Source organism: Carcharhinus amblyrhynchos, chromosome 19, assembly GCF_965287045.1.
Source record: "Carcharhinus amblyrhynchos chromosome 19, sCarAmb.v2.hapA, whole genome shotgun sequence".
Classification (NCBI taxonomy): Eukaryota; Metazoa; Chordata; class Chondrichthyes; order Carcharhiniformes; family Carcharhinidae; genus Carcharhinus; species Carcharhinus amblyrhynchos.
Window position 1 is genome coordinate 33,363,732 of NC_137342.1, and position 21,738 is coordinate 33,385,469.

Genomic DNA, 21,738 nt, shown 5'->3' on the forward strand with positions numbered 1-21,738 from the left:
GAGTGGGGGTCAATGGGTGCTACTGGGATTGGCGGTTGGTGACTAGTGGGGTGCCCCAGGGGTCGGTGCTGGGGCCTCAGCTATTTACCATTTATATAGATGATCTGGAGGAGGGAACCGAGTGCAGGGTGTCGAAATTTGCTGATGACACCAAGATTGGGGGAAAGGCAAATTGTGCGGAGGGTGTGGAGAGTCTGCAGAAGGATTTAGATAGGCTGGGCGAATGGGCCAGGAAATGGCAAATGGAATTTAATGTTGGCAAGTGTGAGGTGGTCCACTTTGGTAGGAAGAATGGTAGGAAGGACTATTACTTACGTGGCGAAAAACTGCAGCAGGCGACGGTGCAGAGGGACTTCGGGGTCCTTGTGCATGAGTCGAAAAAACCCAGCTTGCAGGTGCAGCAGGTGGTCAGGAAGGCGAATGGGATGCTGGCCTTCATAGCGAGGGGGATTGAATATAAAAGTAGGGAGGTCTTGCTGCAGCTGTATAGGGCATTGGTGAGGCCGCAGCTGGAGTACTGTGTGCAGTTTTGGGCGCCGCACCTGCGCAAGGATATTTTGGCCCTGGAGGGAGTGCAGAGGAGGTTTACTAGGCTGATACCGGAGTTGAGGGGATTGAGCTATGAGGAGAGGCTGAATAAACTAGGCTTGTACTCGCTAGAGTTTAGAAGAATGAGGGGAGATCTCATTGAGACGTATAAGATGATGAATGGGATGGATAGGATAGAGGTGGAGAGACTCTTCCCGCTCAAAAAAGACAGTAGGACTAGGGGGCACAGCCTCAAGATAAAGGGGAGGCGGTTTAGAACGGAGTTGAGGAGGAACTTCTTCACTCAAAGGGTGGTGAATCTCTGGAATTCTCTGCCCGTTGAAGTGGTGGAGGCTGCCTCGCTAAATATTTTTAAGAAGCGGGTTGATGGGTTCTTGATAAGAGAGGGGATTAAGGGTTACGGGGAGAGGGCGGGAAAGTGGAACTGAGCCACGACAGATCAGCCATGATCTTATTGAATGGCGGGGCAGGCTCGAAGGGCTAGATGGCCTACTCCTGCTCCTATTTCTTATGTTCTTATAATTGGTTTTAGTGTCACTGACACAAATAATGGCCGGAACACCAGGAGAATTCCTTTGCTTTTCTTCAAAAGGAGCAGTGAAATCTTTTATATTCACCTACAAGGGCAGATGCATTCTCAGGTTTAATGTCTCATCTGAAAGTTGGCACCTCTGATGGTGCAGCACTGCCTCAGTACTGCACTGAAGGGTCAGGTTAGGTTGTGCACTGAAATGTTTGGAGTCGAGTTTGAACATCACCCTTTCACTCACAGCTGAGAATCTATCGTTGAGAAGAGGCTGAAACACAGAGCTATGAGGGGTGAATGTCATACTTCTGTTTGCGTGCTGGGAAATTAATCCAAACAGTATCATAGGTTGGGACGATGAAATATGTTTCTGGAGAGAGACAGGATGGACTGACTCAGGCAAGAAAGGTTATGGTGAGAAGGAGGGTGGATGAGATTTAGTGATATTGAAAAGAACTTGTTAGGCTGAATATGAATTTTAGCATTCAGAATTTTTTTAATTATTTGAGATTACAAAAGGTGAAACTATGGATGTTTCCTTTTGCAGATTTCTGGGACACAGCGGGACAGGAACGTTTTCAGAGTATGCACCCATCTTATTACCATAAGGCACACGCCTGTATCATGGTGGGTCTTCGCAAATTCTATTTAATGTAAACTGTAAAAGGTCATTTTAAATTAAGGCATGTATTGTCAATCACTGTCAGATTGAAATGTATCACCACCTCATCCTCCAAACCCCATGGTGATTTTGTCTGATATAAACACTTGCTCTGTCTGGTGATATAAAATGATTAACAAAGTTCAGACAGGGATAGGCAGAGCCAAAGTTTTGAGAACTCCAAGCTTTGAGATAAATTATACAATCTACCAGCACAGCACCCTGCTGACCCAGTCAGGTCCTGTCAGCATGTTGGCTGGCAGGGTTATCTGGAGCTGAATGGAAAGAATTCCAGTGCTCACTGTCATACCTACCCCTCCAGGCCGACTGGTCACCAATGGTTTCTCGGAGTTTCTCACACTGCCTGCCTCAAACATCAAACCTGCTACTGAAGTGGGCTTGGTTCCGAGCTTCCGTCATCAACTGGGTCATGCTTGAGCTAACTTAGCCCCCAAGTGACTATCTGGCCTTCGAGTAGCACCTTCCCAAATCTTAGAGTTTCTCACCAGCTGGTCATAAGAACATAAGAAATAGGAGCAGGAGTAAGCCATCTAGCCCTTCGAGCCTGCCCCACCATTCAATAAGATCATGGCTGATCTGTCGTGGCTCAGTTCCACATTCCCGCCCTCTCCCCTTAACCCTTAATCCTCTCTCTTATCAAAAACCCATCAACCCGCGTCTTAAAAATATTTAGCGAGGTAGCCTCCACCACTTCAACGAGCAGAGAATTCCAGAGATTCACCACCCTTTGAGTGAAAAAGTTCCTCCTCAACTCCGTTCTAAACCACCCCCCCTTTATCTTGAGGCTGTGCCCCCTAGTCCTACTATCCTTTCTGAGTGGGAAGAGTCACTCCACCTCTATCCTATCCATCCCATTCATCATCTTATACGTCTCAATGAGATCTCCCCTCATTCTTCTAAACTCTAACGAGTACAAGCCTAGTTTATTCAGCCTCTCCTCATAGCTCAACCCCCTCAACCCAGGTGAGGTCCCAGAAGACTGGAGGGTAGCAAATGTGGTCCCGTTGTTCAAAAAAGGTAGTAGGGATAACCCTGGGAATTATAGGCCGGTGAGTTTGACGTCGGTGGTAGGGAAGTTAATGGAAAAAATACTTAGGGGTAGGATGTATGAGCATTTGGAGCGTTGCGATCTGATTAGGGATACGCAACATGGCTTTGTTAGAGGGAGGTCTTGCCTTACGAATCTGGTGGAATTCTTTGAGGAGGTGACAAAAACGGTTGACGATGGGAGAGCCGTTGATGTCATCTATATGGATTTCAGTAAGGCGTTTGACAAAGTCCCTCACGGTAGGCTGGTAGAAAAGGTTAAGGCGCATGGGATACGAGGCCAGGTAGCTAGGTGGATTGAGAACTGGTTGGGAAATAGGAGACAGAGGGTAGTTGTGGAGGGTACCTTGTCGGGCTGGAGGCCAGTGACCAGTGGTGTGCCGCAGGGCTCGGTACTGGGACCTCTCCTCTTTGTAGTCTACATAAATGACTTAGAAGAGGGAGTAGGTGGTGTGATCAGCAAGTTTGCTGATGACACCAAGATGGCAGGGTTGGCGGGTACAGAACTGGATTGTCAGGTGATACAACAGGATATAGATAGGTTGGTGCAGTGGGCAGATAGGTGGCAGATGGCATTTAATCCTGACAAATGCGAGGTGATGCATTTTGGAAGGAATAATGCAGAGAGGAGCTATGTGGTAAAAGGTAGGCCGATTAGGAGTATAGACGTACAGAGAGACCTGGGAGTGCAGGTCCACAAATCCATGAAGGTTGTGTCACAAGTGGAGAACGTTGTTAGGAAGGCTTATGGGATGTTAGCCTTTATAGGAAGGGGCTTAGAGTATAAAAGCTGCCGTCTAATGCTTCAGTTATACAGAACGTTGGTTAGACCGCATTTGGAGTACTGCGTCCAGTTCTGGTCACCTTATTACCGGAAGGACGTGGAGTCTCTGGAAAGGGTGCAGAGGAGGTTTACCAGGATGTTGCCTGGCATGGGGGGACTGGGTTACGAGGAGAGACTGAAGAGACTGGGGCTATTCTCCTTGGAAAGAAGGAGATTGAGAGGGGACATGATAGAGGTATATAAGATACTGAAGGGAATAGATAGAGTTAATAGTGAGAGACTGCTCCCTAGACTGGGTACGAACACAAGAGGTCATCACTTAAGGGTGAGGGGGGGGAGGTATAATTTGGAGGTAAGAGGAAGGTTCTTTACACAGAGAGTTGTGGGGGTCTGGAATGCGCTACCGAGTAGGGTGGTGGAGGCAGGCACGTTGGACTCGTTTAAGATGCAGTTAGATAGGCATATGAGTGAAACGAGAATGGAGGGATATGGTAGGGGCTATTAAATAGGGTTAAACCTCGGGAGACACTGGAAGGGCAGGCTGTATGACTAATATGTTTTGTCTTTATTCCACAGGTGGAGGTCCACCTCATGTCAAGCGAGGGGCATGCACACGGCGGGTTGTGCGTGGGCTGCTCTTGGAAGTCCAGGAGTGGCCTAGTACTTCATGTTGGTGTGTGTGCTTGATCCTGGACCGATAGACGGGCTCCACAACAGCTCAGTGACTAGCACTGCTAGCTGTGCAGATACATGGATTTGGGCCTGTGTCTGTGGGAGTTTGCGCATTCTCCCTGTGGTTGCGTGGGTTTCCTCCGGGCGCTCCGGTTTCCTCCCACACCCCAAAGATGTGCTCTTAGGCTAATTGGTTTCCACCAAATTGACACTATTTCTTCCCTGAATCTGACTGAGTAGGGTCCCATTCGTAGACATGCAGGGTAGAATAGGTGTAGGGCGATGCGGCGGCGCGGGCTCGTTGGGCCGAAGGGCCTGTTTCCCGTGCTGGGTTGTTCTTTGTTCTTTGTTCAACTCCGGCATCAGCCTAGTAAACCTCGTCTGCACTCCCTCCAAGGCCAAAATATCCTTGCGTAAGTACGGCGCCCAAAACTGCGCACAGTACTCCAGCTGCGGCCTCACCAATGCCCTATATAGCCGCAGCAAGACCTCCCTACTTTTATATTCAATCCCCCTCGCTATGAAGGCCAGCATCCCATTCGCCTTCCTGACCACCTGCTGCACCTGCAAGCTGGGTTTTTGCGACTCATGCACAAGGACCCCAAGGTCCCTCTGCACCGTCGCCTGCTGCAGTTTTTCGCCCCGTAAGTAATAATCCTTCCTACCATTATTCCTACCAAAGTGGACCACCTCGCCCTTGCCAACATTAAATTCCATTTGCCATTTCCTGGCCCATTCGCCCAGCCAATCTAGATGCTTCTGTAGACTCTCCACACCCTCCGCACAATTTGCCGTTCGACCAATCTTGGTGTCATCAGCAAATTTCGACACCATACACTCGGTTCCCTCCTCCAGATCATCTATATAAACGGTAAATAGCTGAGGCCCCAGCACCGACCCCTGGGGTACTCCACTAGTCACCATCCGCCAGTCCGAATAGCACCCATTGACCCCCACTCTCTGCCTCCTATTTGACAACCAATCCTCTACCCACGCTAACACCCTACCCCCAACTCCATGTCCCCTGACCTTCTGCAATAACCTCTTGTGAGGTATCTTGAGAACAGCTTTCAATGAGGCAGTAGAATCTGCGACTTGTTTGCCACTTCACTGTTCAAAAGACCTGCATTCGTTGTCAAACACTCTGTATCTAACCTCTGGAACAACTGCCCTGTGATAGGATTATGTGGAGGGAGATTTACTATGTCCTCTACCAGCCAGCAAAGTATTTCTTGTTAAAAGAAAACTAATTTCCCTTTTAATTTTGCGATTAGGTGTTTGATGTCCAGCGGAAGATAACGTACAAAAACCTGAATAACTGGTACAGAGAGCTGAGGGAGTCTCGGCCAGAAATCCCCTGTGTAGTTGTTGCTAACAAAATAGACGGTGAGTTCTCAGGTTATGTCTCGGGCACTGTGAGAAGCGTGGCTCCATTTTGATCTGTAATTCTGCATCTGAGATTTTAACTGAACGAGAAAGGAAATGATAAATTAGATGTTGATGAGGAAGATGATTCAGCTCAGCTTATCCACTGGGACTGATTCCACAGTTTCCGTGTTCCAGTTCCATTCCAGTCTGTTGCTTAAACAATTCCAGTGATTCTTCCCACCCAAATGGAAGTCTATTCCACTCTTTCTGTGAAGAATTTCCCATGTAGTCATCCACATGTTTTTGGGATCTTGCTGTACACTGTTTTCCTACACAAGATTAAAAAAAACTTCATCAGGTGAAGTGTCTTGGAGTGATTCAAAGAAGGACGAGAAAAAATGAAAATGTTCAGGTTGTCTTGTGGATCAGATCCCCCCCCTGCCTCGGGGGCCGGGGTCCCCCACTCCCCCCGCACTGCCTCGGGGGCCGGGGTCCCCCACTCCCCCCGCGCCGCCTCGGGGGCCGGGGTCCCCCACTCCCCCCGCGCCGCCTCGGGGGCCGGGGTCCCCCACTCCCCCCGCGCCGCCTCGGGGGCCGGGGTCCCCCACTCCCCCCGCGCCGCCTCGGGGGCCGGGGTCCCCCACTCCCCCCGCGCCGCCTCGGGGGCCGGGGTCCCCCACTCCCCCCGCGCCGCCTCGGGGGCCGGGGTCCCCCACTCCCCCCGCGCCGCCTCGGGGGCCGGGGTCCCCCACTCCCCCCGCGCCGCCTCGGGGGCCGGGGTCCCCCACTCCCCCCGCGCCGCCTCGGGGGCCGGGGTCCCCCACTCCCCCCGCGCCGCCTCGGGGGCCGGGGTCCCCCACTCCCCCCGCGCCGCCTCGGGGGCCGGGGTCCCCCACTCCCCCCGCGCCGCCTCGGGGGCCGGGGTCCCCCACTCCCCCCGCGCCGCCTCGGGGGCCGGGGTCCCCCACTCCCCCCGCGCCGCCTCGGGGGCCGGGGTCCCCCACTCCCCCCGCGCCGCCTCGGGGGCCGGGGTCCCCCACTCCCCCCGCGCCGCCTCGGGGGCCGGGGTCCCCCACTCCCCCCGCGCCGCCTCGGGGGCCGGGGTCCCCCACTCCCCCCGCGCCGCCTCGGGGGCCGGGGTCCCCCACTCCCCCCGCGCCGCCTCGGGGGCCGGGGTCCCCCACTCCCCCCGCGCCGCCTCGGGGGCCGGGGTCCCCCACTCCCCCCGCGCCGCCTCGGGGGCCGGGGTCCCCCACTCCCCCCGCGCCGCCTCGGGGGCCGGGGTCCCCCACTCCCCCCGCGCCGCCTCGGGGGCCGGGGTCCCCCACTCCCCCCGCGCCGCCTCGGGGGCCGGGGTCCCCCACTCCCCCCGCGCCGCCTCGGGGGCCGGGGTCCCCCACTCCCCCCGCGCCGCCTCGGGGGCCGGGGTCCCCCACTCCCCCCGCGCCGCCTCGGGGGCCGGGGTCCCCCACTCCCCCCGCGCCGCCTCGGGGGCCGGGGTCCCCCACTCCCCCCGCGCCGCCTCGGGGGCCGGGGTCCCCCACTCCCCCCGCGCCGCCTCGGGGGCCGGGGTCCCCCACTCCCCCCGCGCCGCCTCGGGGGCCGGGGTCCCCCACTCCCCCCGCGCCGCCTCGGGGGCCGGGGTCCCCCACTCCCCCCGCGCCGCCTCGGGGGCCGGGGTCCCCCACTCCCCCCGCGCCGCCTCGGGGGCCGGGGTCCCCCACTCCCCCCGCGCCGCCTCGGGGGCCGGGGTCCCCCACTCCCCCCGCGCCGCCTCGGGGGCCGGGGTCCCCCACTCCCCCCGCGCCGCCTCGGGGGCCGGGGTCCCCCACTCCCCCCGCGCCGCCTCGGGGGCCGGGGTCCCCCACTCCCCCCGCGCCGCCTCGGGGGCCGGGGTCCCCCACTCCCCCCGCGCCGCCTCGGGGGCGGGGGTCCCCCACTCCCCCCGCGCCGCCTCGGGGGCCGGGGTCCCCCACTCCCCCCGCGCCGCCTCGGGGGCCGGGGTCCCCCCACTCCCGGCCTGATCGCTAGCTGAGCCCCCCTCTCCAGGCTGCTGACTCTAACCCAAGATTTGAGAGGCCAGTTGTAATGCCTTCTCTTCCTGTCTTTTTGATCAGCTGGCTTCACTTCACCATTCAGCGCCGCTATCTATCTCAGAAATAAAACCATTACACTGCGATCATTGTTCACTTACTCCTTTCTCCTTGCTTATCCATCCATTGTGTTCACTGTTCAATTCTGTTTCAACCTTGTGAGAGAATTTACAGGAGCCTTGTGTGACACAGTTAGGCGACGCTGAGATGGTGTGATTGACTCTGTAGGGGTTTCAAGGCACCCCCTCTCAGTATGGGGTGTGGTCCCCTGTGTTGGTTTTGAAATCCTCTCATTTTGCCTGGCAGGGTTTAAGGGCCCATCTCTGTTTCACCGAGGTCACTTTGCTGAGAGGTGGCAGAGAGGAGTATAGCAGACAGGCAGCAAGATGAAGAGAGCAGAGCACGGGGAGCAGAATGCAGTATGTTGTGGGTGGAGCTGGAGAGCAGGGGAGCAAGCATCCTGCTGCTGGCCATGCCATACTTGGGGACAGCAGAGCTCATCGGTACAGCGACTGGCGGAGCTCTGTTGAATGAAACACTCGTTTCTTTCTGTTTTTCAGCTGATCTGAAAATCACACAGAAAAGCTTCAACTTCGCCAAGAAGCAGGGCCTACCCTTTTATTTTGTATCGGCAGCAGATGGGACCAATGTTGTCAAGGTATGGTGGATATGGGGGATCCCATTCTTGTATAACTGAACTACTTATGCACTGTTACCACTGGGGGCCTTGCCGCACACTGCAGTCTAATGGACAGAGTGGAGGGAGAGATGTACAAATTATGTAACCTGCTTTCCAATCATAAATCTGGTTCTCATCTTGTTCATATTGCCTCCTGGTTCAGTAATAAATCTCTGAGGCAGGAGTAGGATAGTGCTGTAATTCTTCACTTCCTTCACAGAAACATCACTAAATGTGGGTGAGAAAGATCCCTTTCAATAAAACAAACCAGGCACTGGGGTTCATTTCTGAAGGAATAGAATTGAAAAGCAAGGATATTTGCGAGAGACATATTGAAACTTGGTTAGACCACACCTGGAGTAACTGGCCTCTATATTCTATAAAGGCTGTAGAGGTACTAATGAAAGTGCAAAAAAAATAACAATGATGACACCAGAACTTAAAAGATCTGGGAAGATCAAAAAGGCTGGTGCTTGTTTTTCTAGAAAAGGGAAGACAGTGGGCTGATCTAATGGAGATCTTTAAGATTATGGTAGGGTGCAATGGGGTAGACAGCGAGAAGAGGGGAGGCAATGGCCTCTTGATATAATCACTAGATTGTCAATCCAGAAACTCAGCTAATGTTCTGGGGACCTGGGTTTGAATCCTGCCATGGCAGATGGTGGAATTTGAATTCAATAAAAAAATCTGGAATTAAGAACCTACTGATGACCATTAAACCATTGTTCATTGTCGAAAAAACCCATCTGGTTCACTAATGTCCTTTAGGGGAGGAAATCTACCTGATTTGGCCTACACATGGCTCCAGAACCAAAGTAATGTAGTTGACTCTCAACTGCCCTCTAAAAGCAACTGGGGATGGGCAATAAATGCTGGCCAGCCAGTGAAGCCCATGTCCCACAAATGAATGAAAAAAAAAATGTCCATTTGTCAGCCAGATAAGAATTTAGGGCCATCAATATCAGAAAGATAGAAATGATGTAGTTTATGTGATCTTGTTCTGTACATAATCACTGTCACATTTTGGCAATATTATAGCGTTGGCTACTGTGGCATTAACTGTAAAACATTTTGTGATGCCCTAGGGATGTGAAAGGTGCTATAGAAATGCAAATTCTTTTGTTAAATGTCGACACTTGAATCATTCAGCCCTTTCTCTCTTTCCTGTCCTTTTCTCTGCAGCTGTTTCGGGACACGATAAAGCTAGCAGTGTCATACAAACAGAACACGAGTGATTTTATGGATGAAGTCATGCGGGAGCTGGAGGTGAATCTTCACTTGCTGGAATAGACGTAAATTCACTGGGCAAATCTTATTTGGCCTCAGGGTCAGCTGGAGGAGAACTAAGGCACTGTGCTAGATACCCTGCCTTTTCTGCTCCTGTTCTACAGCCACTGGCTCGTGCCCACATGATTGCTGTCTAGATCAGTCCTGAATAAGTAACTTTTTCCTGAATAACTTCATCATTAATCATTACCCAGGGGCTACTGGGTAATGATTAATGATGAAGAAACTGGCATTGCTGGAGATGCAAGTGTCAGGCAGTGACCTTCCCCAACAATCTAATCGTCAACACTCAGTGGCATTATGATCACTGAACCCTCACTAACAACACCTGGGGATTACCATTGACCAGAAACAGCCATATAAATAATGTGGCTCCAAGAGCAGTCAGAGCAATTCACCACCTGACTCCCCAAAGCCTGTCCACCACTAACAAGGGACAAATCAGTAGTGTGATGGAATATTAAAGAACAAACAAAGAACAACCCAGCACGGGAAACAGGCCCTTCGGCCCAACAAGCCCGCGCCGCCGCATCACCCTACACCTATTCTACCCTGCGTATCTACAAATAGAACCCCTGACTTAGCCAGATTCAGGGGAGCATAGTGTCAATTTGGTAAAACCAATCAGCCTAAGAGCACATCTTTGGGGTGTGGGAGGAAACCGGAGCGCCCGGAGGAAACCCACGCATCCGCAGGGAGAATGCACAAACTCCCACAGACACAGGCCCAAATCCATGTATCTTCACAGCTAGCAGTGCTAGTCACCGAGCTGTTGCGGCGCCCGTCTACCGGTCCAGGATCAAGCACACACACCGACACGAAGTACTAGGCCACTCCCGGAACCTCCAGGAGCAGCCCACGCACGACCCACCGTGTGCATGCCCCTCGTTTGACAATGAGGTGGACCTCCACCTGCGGAGTGAAAAGACAAAAACGTTAATCACAAGCCTGCCTTTCCGGTGTCTCCCGAGGTTCTAACCCTTATTCGATAACCCCTACCATAACCCTCCATCCTCGTTTCACTCATGTGCCTATCTAACTGAGCCTTAAATGAGTCCAACGTTCCCACCTCCACCACCCCACTCGGTAGCGCATTCCATACCCCCACTACTCTCTGCGTAAAGAACCTTCCTCTCATATCCAAATTATACCTCTCCCCCCTCACCCTTAAATCATGTCCTCTTGTATTCGTAACCAATCTAGGGAGCAGTCTCTCACTATTGACCCTGTCTATTCCCTTCAGTATCTTATATACCTCTATCATGTCACCCCTCAATCTCCGTCTTTCCAAAGAGAACAGTCCCAGTTTCTCCAACCTTTCCTCGTAACCCAACCCCTCCATGCCAGGCAACATCCTGGTAAACCTCCTCTGCACCCTTTCCAGAGCCTCCACGTCCTTCCGGTAGTAAGGTGACCAGAACTGGACGCAGTACTCCAAATGCGGTCTAACCAACGTTCTATACAACTGAAGCATTAGACAGCAGCTTTTAAACTCTATACCTCTTCCTGTAAAGGCTAGCATTCCATAAGCCTTCCTGACAACATTCTCCACTTGTGTCACAACCTTCACGGATTTGTGAACCTGCACTCCCAGGTCCCTCTGTGTTACTATACTCCTAATTTGTCTACCTTTAATCACATAGCTCCTCTCTACATTATTCCTTCCAAAATGCATCACCTCGCATTTGTCAGGATTAAATTCCATCTGCCACCTATCTGCCCAATGCACCAACCTATCTATATCCTGTTGTATCACCTGACAATCCACTTCAGTACCCGCCAACCCTGCCATCTTGGTGTCATCAGCAAACTTGCTGATCACACCACCTACGCTCTCTTCCAAGTCATTTATGTAGACTACAGAGGAGAGGTCCCAGTACCGAGCCCTGCGGCACACCACTGGTCACTGACCTCCAGCCGGACAAAGTCCCCTCCACAACTACCCTCTGTCTCCTATTGCCCAGCCAGTTCTCAATCCACTTAGCTACCTGACCCCGTATCCCATGCGCCTTAACCTTTTCTACCAGCCTACCATGAGGGACTTTGTCAAACGCCTTACTGAAATCCATATAGATGACATCAACGGCTTGCCCATCGTCAACCGTTTTTGCCACCTCCTCAAAGAATTCCACCAGATTCGTAAGGCAAGACCTCCCTCTAACAAAGCCATGTTGCGTATCCCCAATCAGACCGCAACGCTCCAAATGCTCATACATCCTACCCCTAAGTACTTTTTCCATTAATTTCCCTACCACCGATGTCAAACTCACCGGCCTATAATTCCCAGGGTTATCCCTACTACCTTTTTTGAACAGCGGTACCACATTTGCCACCCTCCAGTCTTCTGGGACCTCACCTGTGTCCAAAGAAGAGACAAAGATTTGCGCCAGAGGCCCAGCAATTTCATCTTTCACCTCCCTAAGCAGCCTGGGATAAATAGCATCAGGCCCCGGAGCTTTATCCGTCCTTACGCTACCTAAAAGCCCTAGCACTTCCTCCCTCGTAATAGATATTTCCTGCAGCTGATCCTCAGCTCCCTCTAACAGACCGCACGATTCCGAACCCCTCTCCTTCGTGAATACCGACGCAAAGTATTCATTCAGGAGCTCCCCCATTCCCTCCGACTCAATACATAACTCCCCGCTTTTGTCCCTAAGAGGACCAATTTTCCCTCTAACTACTCTCTTGCTCCTAATATAGGAATAAAATGCCTTTGGATTCTCCTTAATCCTACCAGCCAAAGCCATTTCATGCCCTCTCTTCCTTCTAATTTCCCTTTTTAGCTCCCTCCTACTCTCTCTCTATTCCTCCAGCGCACTCTCCGTACCCGGTCGTTTCGACCTAACATACGCCTCCCTCTTCTTCCTGACCAAGTCTTCGATACCCCCTGTAATCCACGGCTCTCTAATCCTACCTTTCCCATCCTTCCTCTTAACCGGAACATACCTCCCCTGCAACCATTTCATTTTGCCTTTAAAAGCCTCCCACTTGCCAGCTAACAGTCCTTCCCAATCAGTGTCCTGCAGCTCCCTCCTAATCCTGCTATAGCTCGCCTTTCCCCAGTTCAGCACACTCCCGTTCGGCCGGCACTCGTCCCTTTCCATTTTTATCCTAAAGTAGACGGACTTGTGGTCACTATTAGCCACATGTTCGCCTACCTCTACCTCTCCCACCTGCCCCGGCTCATTACCCAACACTAAATCCAGTATAGCCTCTCCCCTAGTCGGACTAGTTACATACTGCTCTAGAGACCCTTCCAAAACACATTTCACAAACTCCTCTCCCTCCGTACCCCCAGCTCTAGGCCCCCTCCAATTCACTCCAGGAAGATTAAAGTCACCCACTACAACCACCCTATTCTTCCTGCACCTATCCAAAATGCCCCTGCAAATACCTTCCTCCACTGACCTCGGGCTGTCGGGTGGCCTATAGTACACCCCTAGCAATGTAATCTCTCCCTTTTTATTCCTCAACTCCACCCACAGCGACTCAATCCCTATGTCTTCCATATTGTCCTCCCTCTGCACTACTGTGATGTTTTCCTTTACTAACAGTGCCACCCCTCCACCTCTCTTCAACCCTCTTCTGTCACACCGAAAACACTTGTACCCAGGAACATTCAGCTGCCAGTCCTGCCCTTCCCTTAACCACATCACTGTTACAGCCACCACATCTAACTGCCTCACACACATCAAGGCCCTAAGCTCATCCATTTTCCCTGTCACACTCCTAGCATTGAAACAGACACAGTTCAACCCACAAGTGTCCCTCAGAACCACCTCCTCCCTGATACTTTTCCTTTCACCCGACTCTCTCCCAGCCACCTCCCCACCCCCCCTCCATATTAGTTTAAACCCTTCGTAAACACCCTAGCTAACCTCCCCGCTAAGACATTAGTTCCCCTCCCGTTCAAATTCTCCCCACCCTTCCTGTACAATTGCCCTTCTCTCCTAAACACCTCCCAGTGATCCACAAAAGTAAAGCCCTCTACCCTACACCAATCCCTCAACCATGCATTCAGCTGCATGATCTCATCATTCTTTGCCCTGCTGGTACTGGGCAGCAACCCAGAGAATGCCACCCTGGAGGTCCTACTGTTTAGTTTGGCCCCCAGCTCCCTAAATTGTCTACGTACCTCTATCCTACTGCTCCTTCCTATGTCCCCCTCCCCTACATGTACTATGACCTCAGCCTGTGCCCCCTCCCCTTTCAAAATTCCCTCTACCCTGTCCGTTACGTCCTTTACTCCTGCTCCAGGGAGGCAGACCACCATCCTGGAGTCACGCCTCTGTCCACAGAACCTCCTATCGATACCTCTGACCCTCCCGTCCCCTACCACTATCACCTTACCGGCCCCCTTCTGTCCCTCTAAGTTAGTCTCCCCCTCCTGCCTATCTTTCTGTGCCCCTGTCGACGAACCTTGGGGGGTCTCTGGGGAGGCTGGGGGACCCTGACTGCTCTTCTTCTTCCTCTTTCCCCTCCTCACAGTCGTCTATCCTCCCTTCTCTTCAGCCCTTGAGACCTCCTCCTTCTCATGGTTCCCAGCCATTATCTCCTCGTTCTCCCCGACTAGAAACGCATCTTCCAGCCGCCCCTCGAGTTGCCTGACCCGGGCCCTCAAGTGCTGCAGTTCCAAACATTTACTGCAGATGTGGACCTTGGGGACACGTGACACCACCATGAACTCCCACATGTGGCACCTGACACAACTTACATTCCTCCCTATATTCCCTGCCATGTCCCAACCTCCTGTAAGCTCCCAAAGGTAGAAATCTGTCACTCACCTTTTCTAAGCCTGCTCTCGCCTAAGCCCAGCGAGCCTAAGCCCTTCTCACTCTGTTCCCACTCACTCCGCTGCCCGCTCCCGACGCTGCCCGCTCTATGCTGCTACCCCTATTTTTATAGCCCCCGCTCCCCCTTAACGACTATCCCCTGGCCTAACTTCCGGTACGGAAGTAAACTACACTCTAACAAGCCCCGAGAACCAGAAGTACAGGAAAAAAGCGGTTTTTACTTTAAATCAGTCACTCACCACAGCCACAGCCACCAGGTTCAATGCTCCGGAGAACAATTCTCCACTTGCCTAGGTGAATGCGGCTCCAACAACATCAGGCTCGACAACACCCAGATCAGCACCGTCCACTTGATCAGCATCCCAATCCAACAACATTCATTTCCTCCACCACTGAGGCACAGTGGCAGCATTATTTTATATACTATATATAAAAGATGCACTGCAGCAACTCCCCAAGCTTCTTTTACAGGACCTTTCTCTGCCACACAGAAGGACAATGGCAGCAGATGCATGAAAACACCAGCAGCTGCAAGCTCCCCCCAAACCACTCACCACCCAGGCTTGGAACTATATTGTTGCCGTTCCTTCAAAGTTCTGGCACTCCCTAACAGCACTGAAAGTGTATCTGCAGCAGTTAAAGAAGTGGCTCAGCACCATCTTCTTGAGGGCAATTAAGCATTGGCAAAATGCCCATGAAAAAATAAAAATGAATCTGTAGCAGAACAGTCAGTATCTGTCAGAGTGAGGGGAAGCCAGGTGAACATGGCTGGTATAGGCCCTTCCTCACATCTGGATAACAAGGTGATCCTATGATGGAACTGAACACACAGTGAGTTGGTGGGAGAGGAAAGAAAGGCTCTGTGAATCCAGTGGGAATGTTTGATAAGGGATAAGACTGGAGAATGATGAGGATGAGCATTTCAATGAGACAGTGAAAGATGGTGCTAATTCTGACCAAAGGGTTACAGAATTTCCACAAGGCCAGGCAACATTAAGATCAGAAAGTCATAAGAAATAGGAGTGGTCATAGGTTGTTTGGTACCTTTTTCTGAAACCTGTATTCTCTTCATTGGAACAGTGTAGGAGGCAGACTTGGCAGAGACATGAGATGGGAACTGACTGAATTTTTTTGAATCCAATGGCTCTGAGCATTATTTCATTTCTACTTTAACTCAGTTGTGGTTAGCCAGAGTAGGACTGAAGCTTAGACCTTCACTAACATGCCAGCAGTTAAAACCTTGATGGAGATTATAAAAGAAGATCTCAAAGCTAGAGTGACTGTTCATCATCCCTACATTTTATAATCTGGTGGCCCCTATAAATGGTAAGATGTAACCTCTCCCTCCCCAGTCCATATACTTTAAACTGATGAGAGTTGGTATTGCTAGACTCTGCACTGCTGATGATCCTGAGACAATGGTGTACATTCCTTTCACCCTGTCCTCTGTCTCAATGTGCCCCTCCCCTATGCTGTCTCTCTGTGTGCCCTGCCCCCCAACACATGCCCTGTATGTGTATGCTACCCCCGCACTATGACTCAGACCGTGCCCACCCCCTCGGAGTGTGTTCCATTTCCGTCTCTTCCTGCATGCGGGTGATTCACTATCTCATACATTGCTTGCTTTGTTTTTCTCTAATGTATGATCTGTCATTTGCTCATTGTGTCCCTTATTCACCAATGCCTCCTCCTGCCTGTTTCTGGTTATTCATTTGTTATTTTAGCTTTATTCCATGACCATTGGTTATACTATCAGGGCATTCCCAGCAGGTGGTGGTGTTGTCCTATCAGGAGATCACAGACACCCACTTTGCTCAGCACTGAGCTGTGTGAAGAAAGGCTAATCTCTGAACCATGTGCAATTATATGTTTTACCTTTTCCAGGTTTCAGCTTTCAGGATATTGTCTACGGAGTTGCCATCTTGGCCAAGGCAAATATAAACACAAATGATGGTCTTCATTTTCACATTAATGTGGGAGCCTGGAGGTTCCGTATACTCCAGGAATTCCGAAATTCCCTCCGCCCGCTCCAGGATGCTGGAGATCTCTCTGCCCGCTCCAGGATGCTGGAGATCTCTCTGCCCGCTCCGGGAATCTGGACATCCCTCTGTCTGTCCCGGGAGGCGGGAGATCCCGGGGGCCTGGAGCTGCCCCCGCCCGCCCCCGGGGGCCTGGAGCTCCCCCACATTGCATGAAGTGGTTATTTATTGACTTTACTGTGAGTAAGATGAATTTGTGGTGTGTGTTGAATTTCAGTTCTTGCTTTTCTAACATTTGAATCAACTTGATTGTGTGTGGAAGTCTCCACTTGCCGAAAAAGGATGATGCGTCGCAGAGCCCGAGGTTGTCAATAGAATGGGTCAGTTACAACAGCGTCTGGTCATTTCGTTGGCCATTGCACCTCATTTCACAGGCTTGCTCTTTTGAAACAAATTACTTCAGGAATAGCAAGATTCAGGTCACTCGCTGTGTAACTGTACAGAGTCACTGTTTATTCAGGGTGAGAGTCACTCACTGTGTAACTGTACAGAGTCACTGTTTATTCAGGGTGAGAGTCACTCACTGTGTAACTGTACAGAGTCACTGTTTATTCAGGGTGAGAGTCACTCACTGTGTAACTGTACAGAGTTACTGTTTATTCAGGGTGAGAGTCACTCACTGTGTAACTGTAGAGTCATTGTTTATTTAGGGTGAGAGTTACTGTGTAACTGTACAGAGTCACTGTTTATTCAGAGTGAGAGTCACTTACTGTGTAACTATACAAAGTAAGAACTCTCAGGACACTAGGTTATAGTCCAACAGATTTGTTTGGTAGCATACGCCACTAGCTTTCAGAGCGCCACTCCTTCGTCAACTAAGCGGGAGTTCCCTGTTTGTGAACAGAACTCCTACTTACCTGACGAAGGAGCAGTGCTCCAACGTCTAATGGCGTTTGCTATCAAATAAACCTTTTGCACTTTAACCTGTTGTTGTATGACTTCTTACTGTGCTTACCCCAGTCCAACGCCAGTCTCTCCACATCATAACTATGCAAAGTCACTGTTTATTCAGAGTGACAGTCACTTGCTGTGTAACTACAGAGTCACTGTTTATTTAGGGTAAGGGTCACTCACTACTGTACAGAGTCACTTTATTCAGAGTGAGAATCATTTACTGTGTAACTATACAGAATCACTGTTTATTCAGAGTGAGAGTCACTCACTGTGTGACTGTACAGAATCACTGTTTATTCAGGGTAAGGGTCACTTGCTGTGTGACTGTACAGAGTCACTTTATTCAGAGTGAGAATCACTCACTGTGTAACTATACAGAATCACTGTTTATTCAGGGTGAGGGTTGCTCACTGTAACTGTACAGAGTCACTGTTTATTTAGGGTAGGGAGAGAGTAGCAGACTGGATTAGTTTGGGACTGATACAGAAATGTGGAGAGATTTGTGTCAGTAAAATGAGTTTTGTATTGATATAGGCAAGTGGAGGGAGTGAGGTAGTGTGATGAGTTTGGGACTGATTCAGAGCTGTGGAGAGAGGGCTAGGTTATGATCACTTGCAGGAGTCAGATGCAATGTACTTGTGCACAACAACCTAAATCTATCTTATTCTCCCTTCACCAGAACTTTGACCTGGAAACAAAGGAGGACACTGCTGCCAAGAATGATGACCAATCAAATGACGAGAAATCCCAATCACCGTGACGACGTTTCCAGAGGGGAGGAGCTTTGATATTGGCGTAAAGACTCAGATACACTATGTTGTACATTGCGGGAAGAGACTCAGCTCTGATCTCTCAACCTTTAACAACCATCTGTACAGAGTAAGGGGCTTGACTGAAGTGTAACAGTGCTGGCTGTTTGTATTGCAGGCTTGGGAGGGACTTGATTCTCCCACACCTTCCTCACCCCCTACCTCAAGATTCCACCTCCTGATAACAAAGCAGCAAGCGGAGAAAGAACCGTTGTTGCTCAGTATTTTGGGTGAGGAGGGAGAGGAATGAGGAGAATGCATTGTCTTGTCGCCCTGATATTTATGAACAATGACACATCCGCATCTTCCCCTTGCTATCCAATAATGGTATGTAGGACTGTTCCCAGCTCCCAGGTCTGTGTGGTCATAGCAACCTTGGTCCTGCACTCAAAGAATTGATTATAAATTGCTTCTGATGTGTGAATCTTTGCTTGTCCCTTTCTGTGGGACTTTTATAATGTGAAGTTGCTCTCCACCGTGCAGCGTGTGAAAAGCTGCTGAACTCTGAGTCAGGTGTGCCCTGGATGGGTGTCCACCCCCTCTGGTGCAAGTTAGAAACAGAATTGTTATGGTGAAAAAAGCAGCAATTTGGAGTTCTTTGGATCACTGGATGGGGGGATTGCACCAAATGTTGAGGTGCTGGCAGTCACTATTGGTGTAGTTGACCTTTGCTGACGCAGAGTCAGGTGATTTTACTCAGTACCATTGGGTTGTGAAGGGGAGAAGAAGCAGGAGTTTCTGCTCCGAGTTTTTATGTATGTGTGTGTGTGTGTGTGTGTGTGTGCGTGTGCACAGATAAGTGTTGAATGTAACTGTATCATTATCTTGGGTTGCCACCCACTGGACATGGAGTAGTGTGCCCACAAGCCAGCTCAGGTTCCTTTGATCCAGCTACCGTAGCGAGGGTAATGCCCATAGAATCTAAACCCCAGTCAGAGTCTGCATTTTCAGAAGGGTGGGGAAGTTTTCAGAGAGCAAGTTCTGCATTATTGCAATCTGTACATTTTATGTTTGTATGGTTCATCTCCCTTGCTGTATATCAATTCAGTATGGCATTAATTAAAAAATAACTGATTGCTCTCTGGGGTTTATTGTCTGTAATGAAAACATTTACAAAGCAATGGTCCAATACGATACCAGACAGCGTGGTCAATGCCAATTCCTGGCTCAGATTTCAGCCAGTGCACAATGTGATCTGGTCCCCTTGCATGGCAAAGGGGTTAATCAGTGGAGATCTGGACCCAGCTTGAACCATCTTTGCCGGTGATATATTCTACAGTTGTGAAGCCTACTGCTGAAGAATACATTTTAACAAGGGCCATTGGGGTGAGACTGGTGAGAGAACCTGGGACCTGCATATTGTACCCCATAAAGAATCAACACCTCTTTTGGGCAAGGAAGCAATATCGAGCAATTTAGCATCCTGTGACAAGCAGGCAGATTGCTGACCAAGAGCTCCTGACTGCCTGCTTTCAGTCCAGAGACTCCTTTAGTTGGTTTGGTCCTTCCATTGAAATGTGAAGAGCAGAGGGGACTGTTTTCTCCAATGCATCTGGTCAGTGGTATTTTAGAATGCATGCACAAACGATTGGGATACCTCTGTCTGAGGTAGTCTTAATCCATTATTTACTGGAGATAGATCCACAACAAGGAAGTGACCTTTATCTGACAATGAGCAGGTGTCTCATCCAGAAAATGTCACAATGCTTTCATATGGATTGTTGAGACATCTAACCTGTGCACTGTACCTGTTCTGGGAATGGGATCATGCAATGGGAGCTTCACTCAGTATCTAATCCATGTTAAACCTGCCCTGGGAGTGTTTGATAGGACAATGTAGAAGATTTGCTATGTATCTAACATGAATAGGGTCAGAAAAAGTGAAAAATGCCCCATTTCTCCCATAGAATCCTACAGTGCAGGAGGACGCCAGTCTGCTTTGACTACAACGCCATCCAGACCCTGTCCCCACAACCCCATTTACCCTAACTAGTCCTCTTGATACTAAGGGGCAATTTACCACAGCCAATCAAGCTAACTCGCACATCTCTGATCTGTGGGAGGAAACCAGAGCACCTGGAGGAAACCCATGCAAACACAGGGAGAATGTGCAAACTCCACACAGGAATCAAACCCCGGTCGCTGGCGCTGTGAGGCAGCAGTGCTCACTACTGTGCCACCGTGCTGCCCATTCTAGTGACTGAGTGCAAAAGCTTCCTCATCCAGACACTGTCAATACTCACTGCTTGCTGGATTTTCAAATTTTCAGCTGGTAATTTAGAAATCATCCAAAAAGTTTGTGTTTATTTTGCTGGCTTAAGACGCATGCGGAAATAGGTAAGTTGCGTCGAGGTGATCGGGCAGCTCCTGCGTTTGGGTGACTTGCATTTTAAGGTGGGCTGGGTGTAATTATACCAGCGGGTTCCTGCGTAGATACAAAAGCGGGCTTGATCATATATATGCTGTTGGAGATTTTGTGTTTTTGCACAACTTTTCCTTAAACAAAATATTTAACTCGGGCGGAGATTGCAGGCCCTGACCCAGCATTTGAACTTATATCAACGTTCATGTGTAAATTACTTTTTGACGAGTTAATGTTGTTATAAAATAATTTCAGGCATATGATGCATTTCGTGTGTGGCAATTCTGCTGAATCAGTAATACTCTGCATTGGGCAAATTTCCAGAGAATTTAAATCCCTGTTTGTTTAAAAACCTGCAGATAGAATATTGAGCGTGCATTTATTACTGAATGTCTCTGCTCAGGAAAACCAGGAATTAGCCTGAATTTCAACTCCCAGCATTTCATTCAAGAAAGTTCAAGAACTAAACCAATATATCGCTCGTGATCCTTCAAACCAACACAGTACATTTTGGAAAGTAGTCACTGCTGTAATGGATAGAGGATTGATTAATGGACAATGGGAATAAAGAGGTCATTTTTGGGGTGGCAGGATTATTTAATGGAGTACCTCAAAAGTAAGTGCTGGGTCTGAATTTATATCAATGATTTAGATGATAGAACTGGGTGTAATATATCCTGATTTGTTGGCTTTGAAACTTTAGGATGTTCTGAGGTCATGAAAATTGCTGCATAAATACAAATCTTTCTTTAATATATTGCTCCTAACCTTGTGTAACAGCTTTTTGTTTGGCACTTTATTGACTGTCTTTTGAAAAGCCAAATATACTAGATCTACTAGTTCCCCTTTATCTACCCTGCTAGCCACTCCCTCAAAGAAAAGATTTGTCAAAAAAATTTCCCTTTCATAAAACCTTGATTTTCTAAGTGCCTTGTTATCAGGTCTTTAATAATGGGTTCGAGCACTTTCTCTATTGCTGTCATGCTAACTGGCCTTTAATTCCCTGTTTCTTTCTTCCTTAATTTGCTTCCAGTGGATTGCAATGTAACAATTCTAGATTCAATACGGATTTCTGGAAAATCAAACCCACTGTGTAGGCTGTTGTGAACAAAAAATTTACAGCACAGGAACAGGCCCTTCAGCCCTCCAAGCCT

The 21,738-nt window shown here is 50.0% G+C and overlaps 1 protein-coding gene across 1 annotated transcript in view; it reads left to right on the forward strand.

Moving 5' to 3' along the window:
- The window catches only part of rabl2 (RAB, member of RAS oncogene family-like 2), a 33,047-nt gene extending 13,747 nt beyond the window's left edge, over nucleotides 1–19,300 (forward strand). The window contains exons 4-8 of the mRNA XM_080207555.1: nucleotides 1,623–1,702; nucleotides 5,535–5,646; nucleotides 8,282–8,379; nucleotides 9,583–9,666; nucleotides 18,093–19,300. Of these exons, the coding sequence (XP_080063681.1) occupies nucleotides 1,623–1,702; nucleotides 5,535–5,646; nucleotides 8,282–8,379; nucleotides 9,583–9,666; nucleotides 18,093–18,173 (455 nt within the window). The 3' untranslated portion in view covers nucleotides 18,174–19,300. The remainder of the gene's footprint in view (nucleotides 1–1,622; nucleotides 1,703–5,534; nucleotides 5,647–8,281; nucleotides 8,380–9,582; nucleotides 9,667–18,092) is intronic.
- Nucleotides 19,301–21,738: the final 2,438 nt, after the last annotated feature.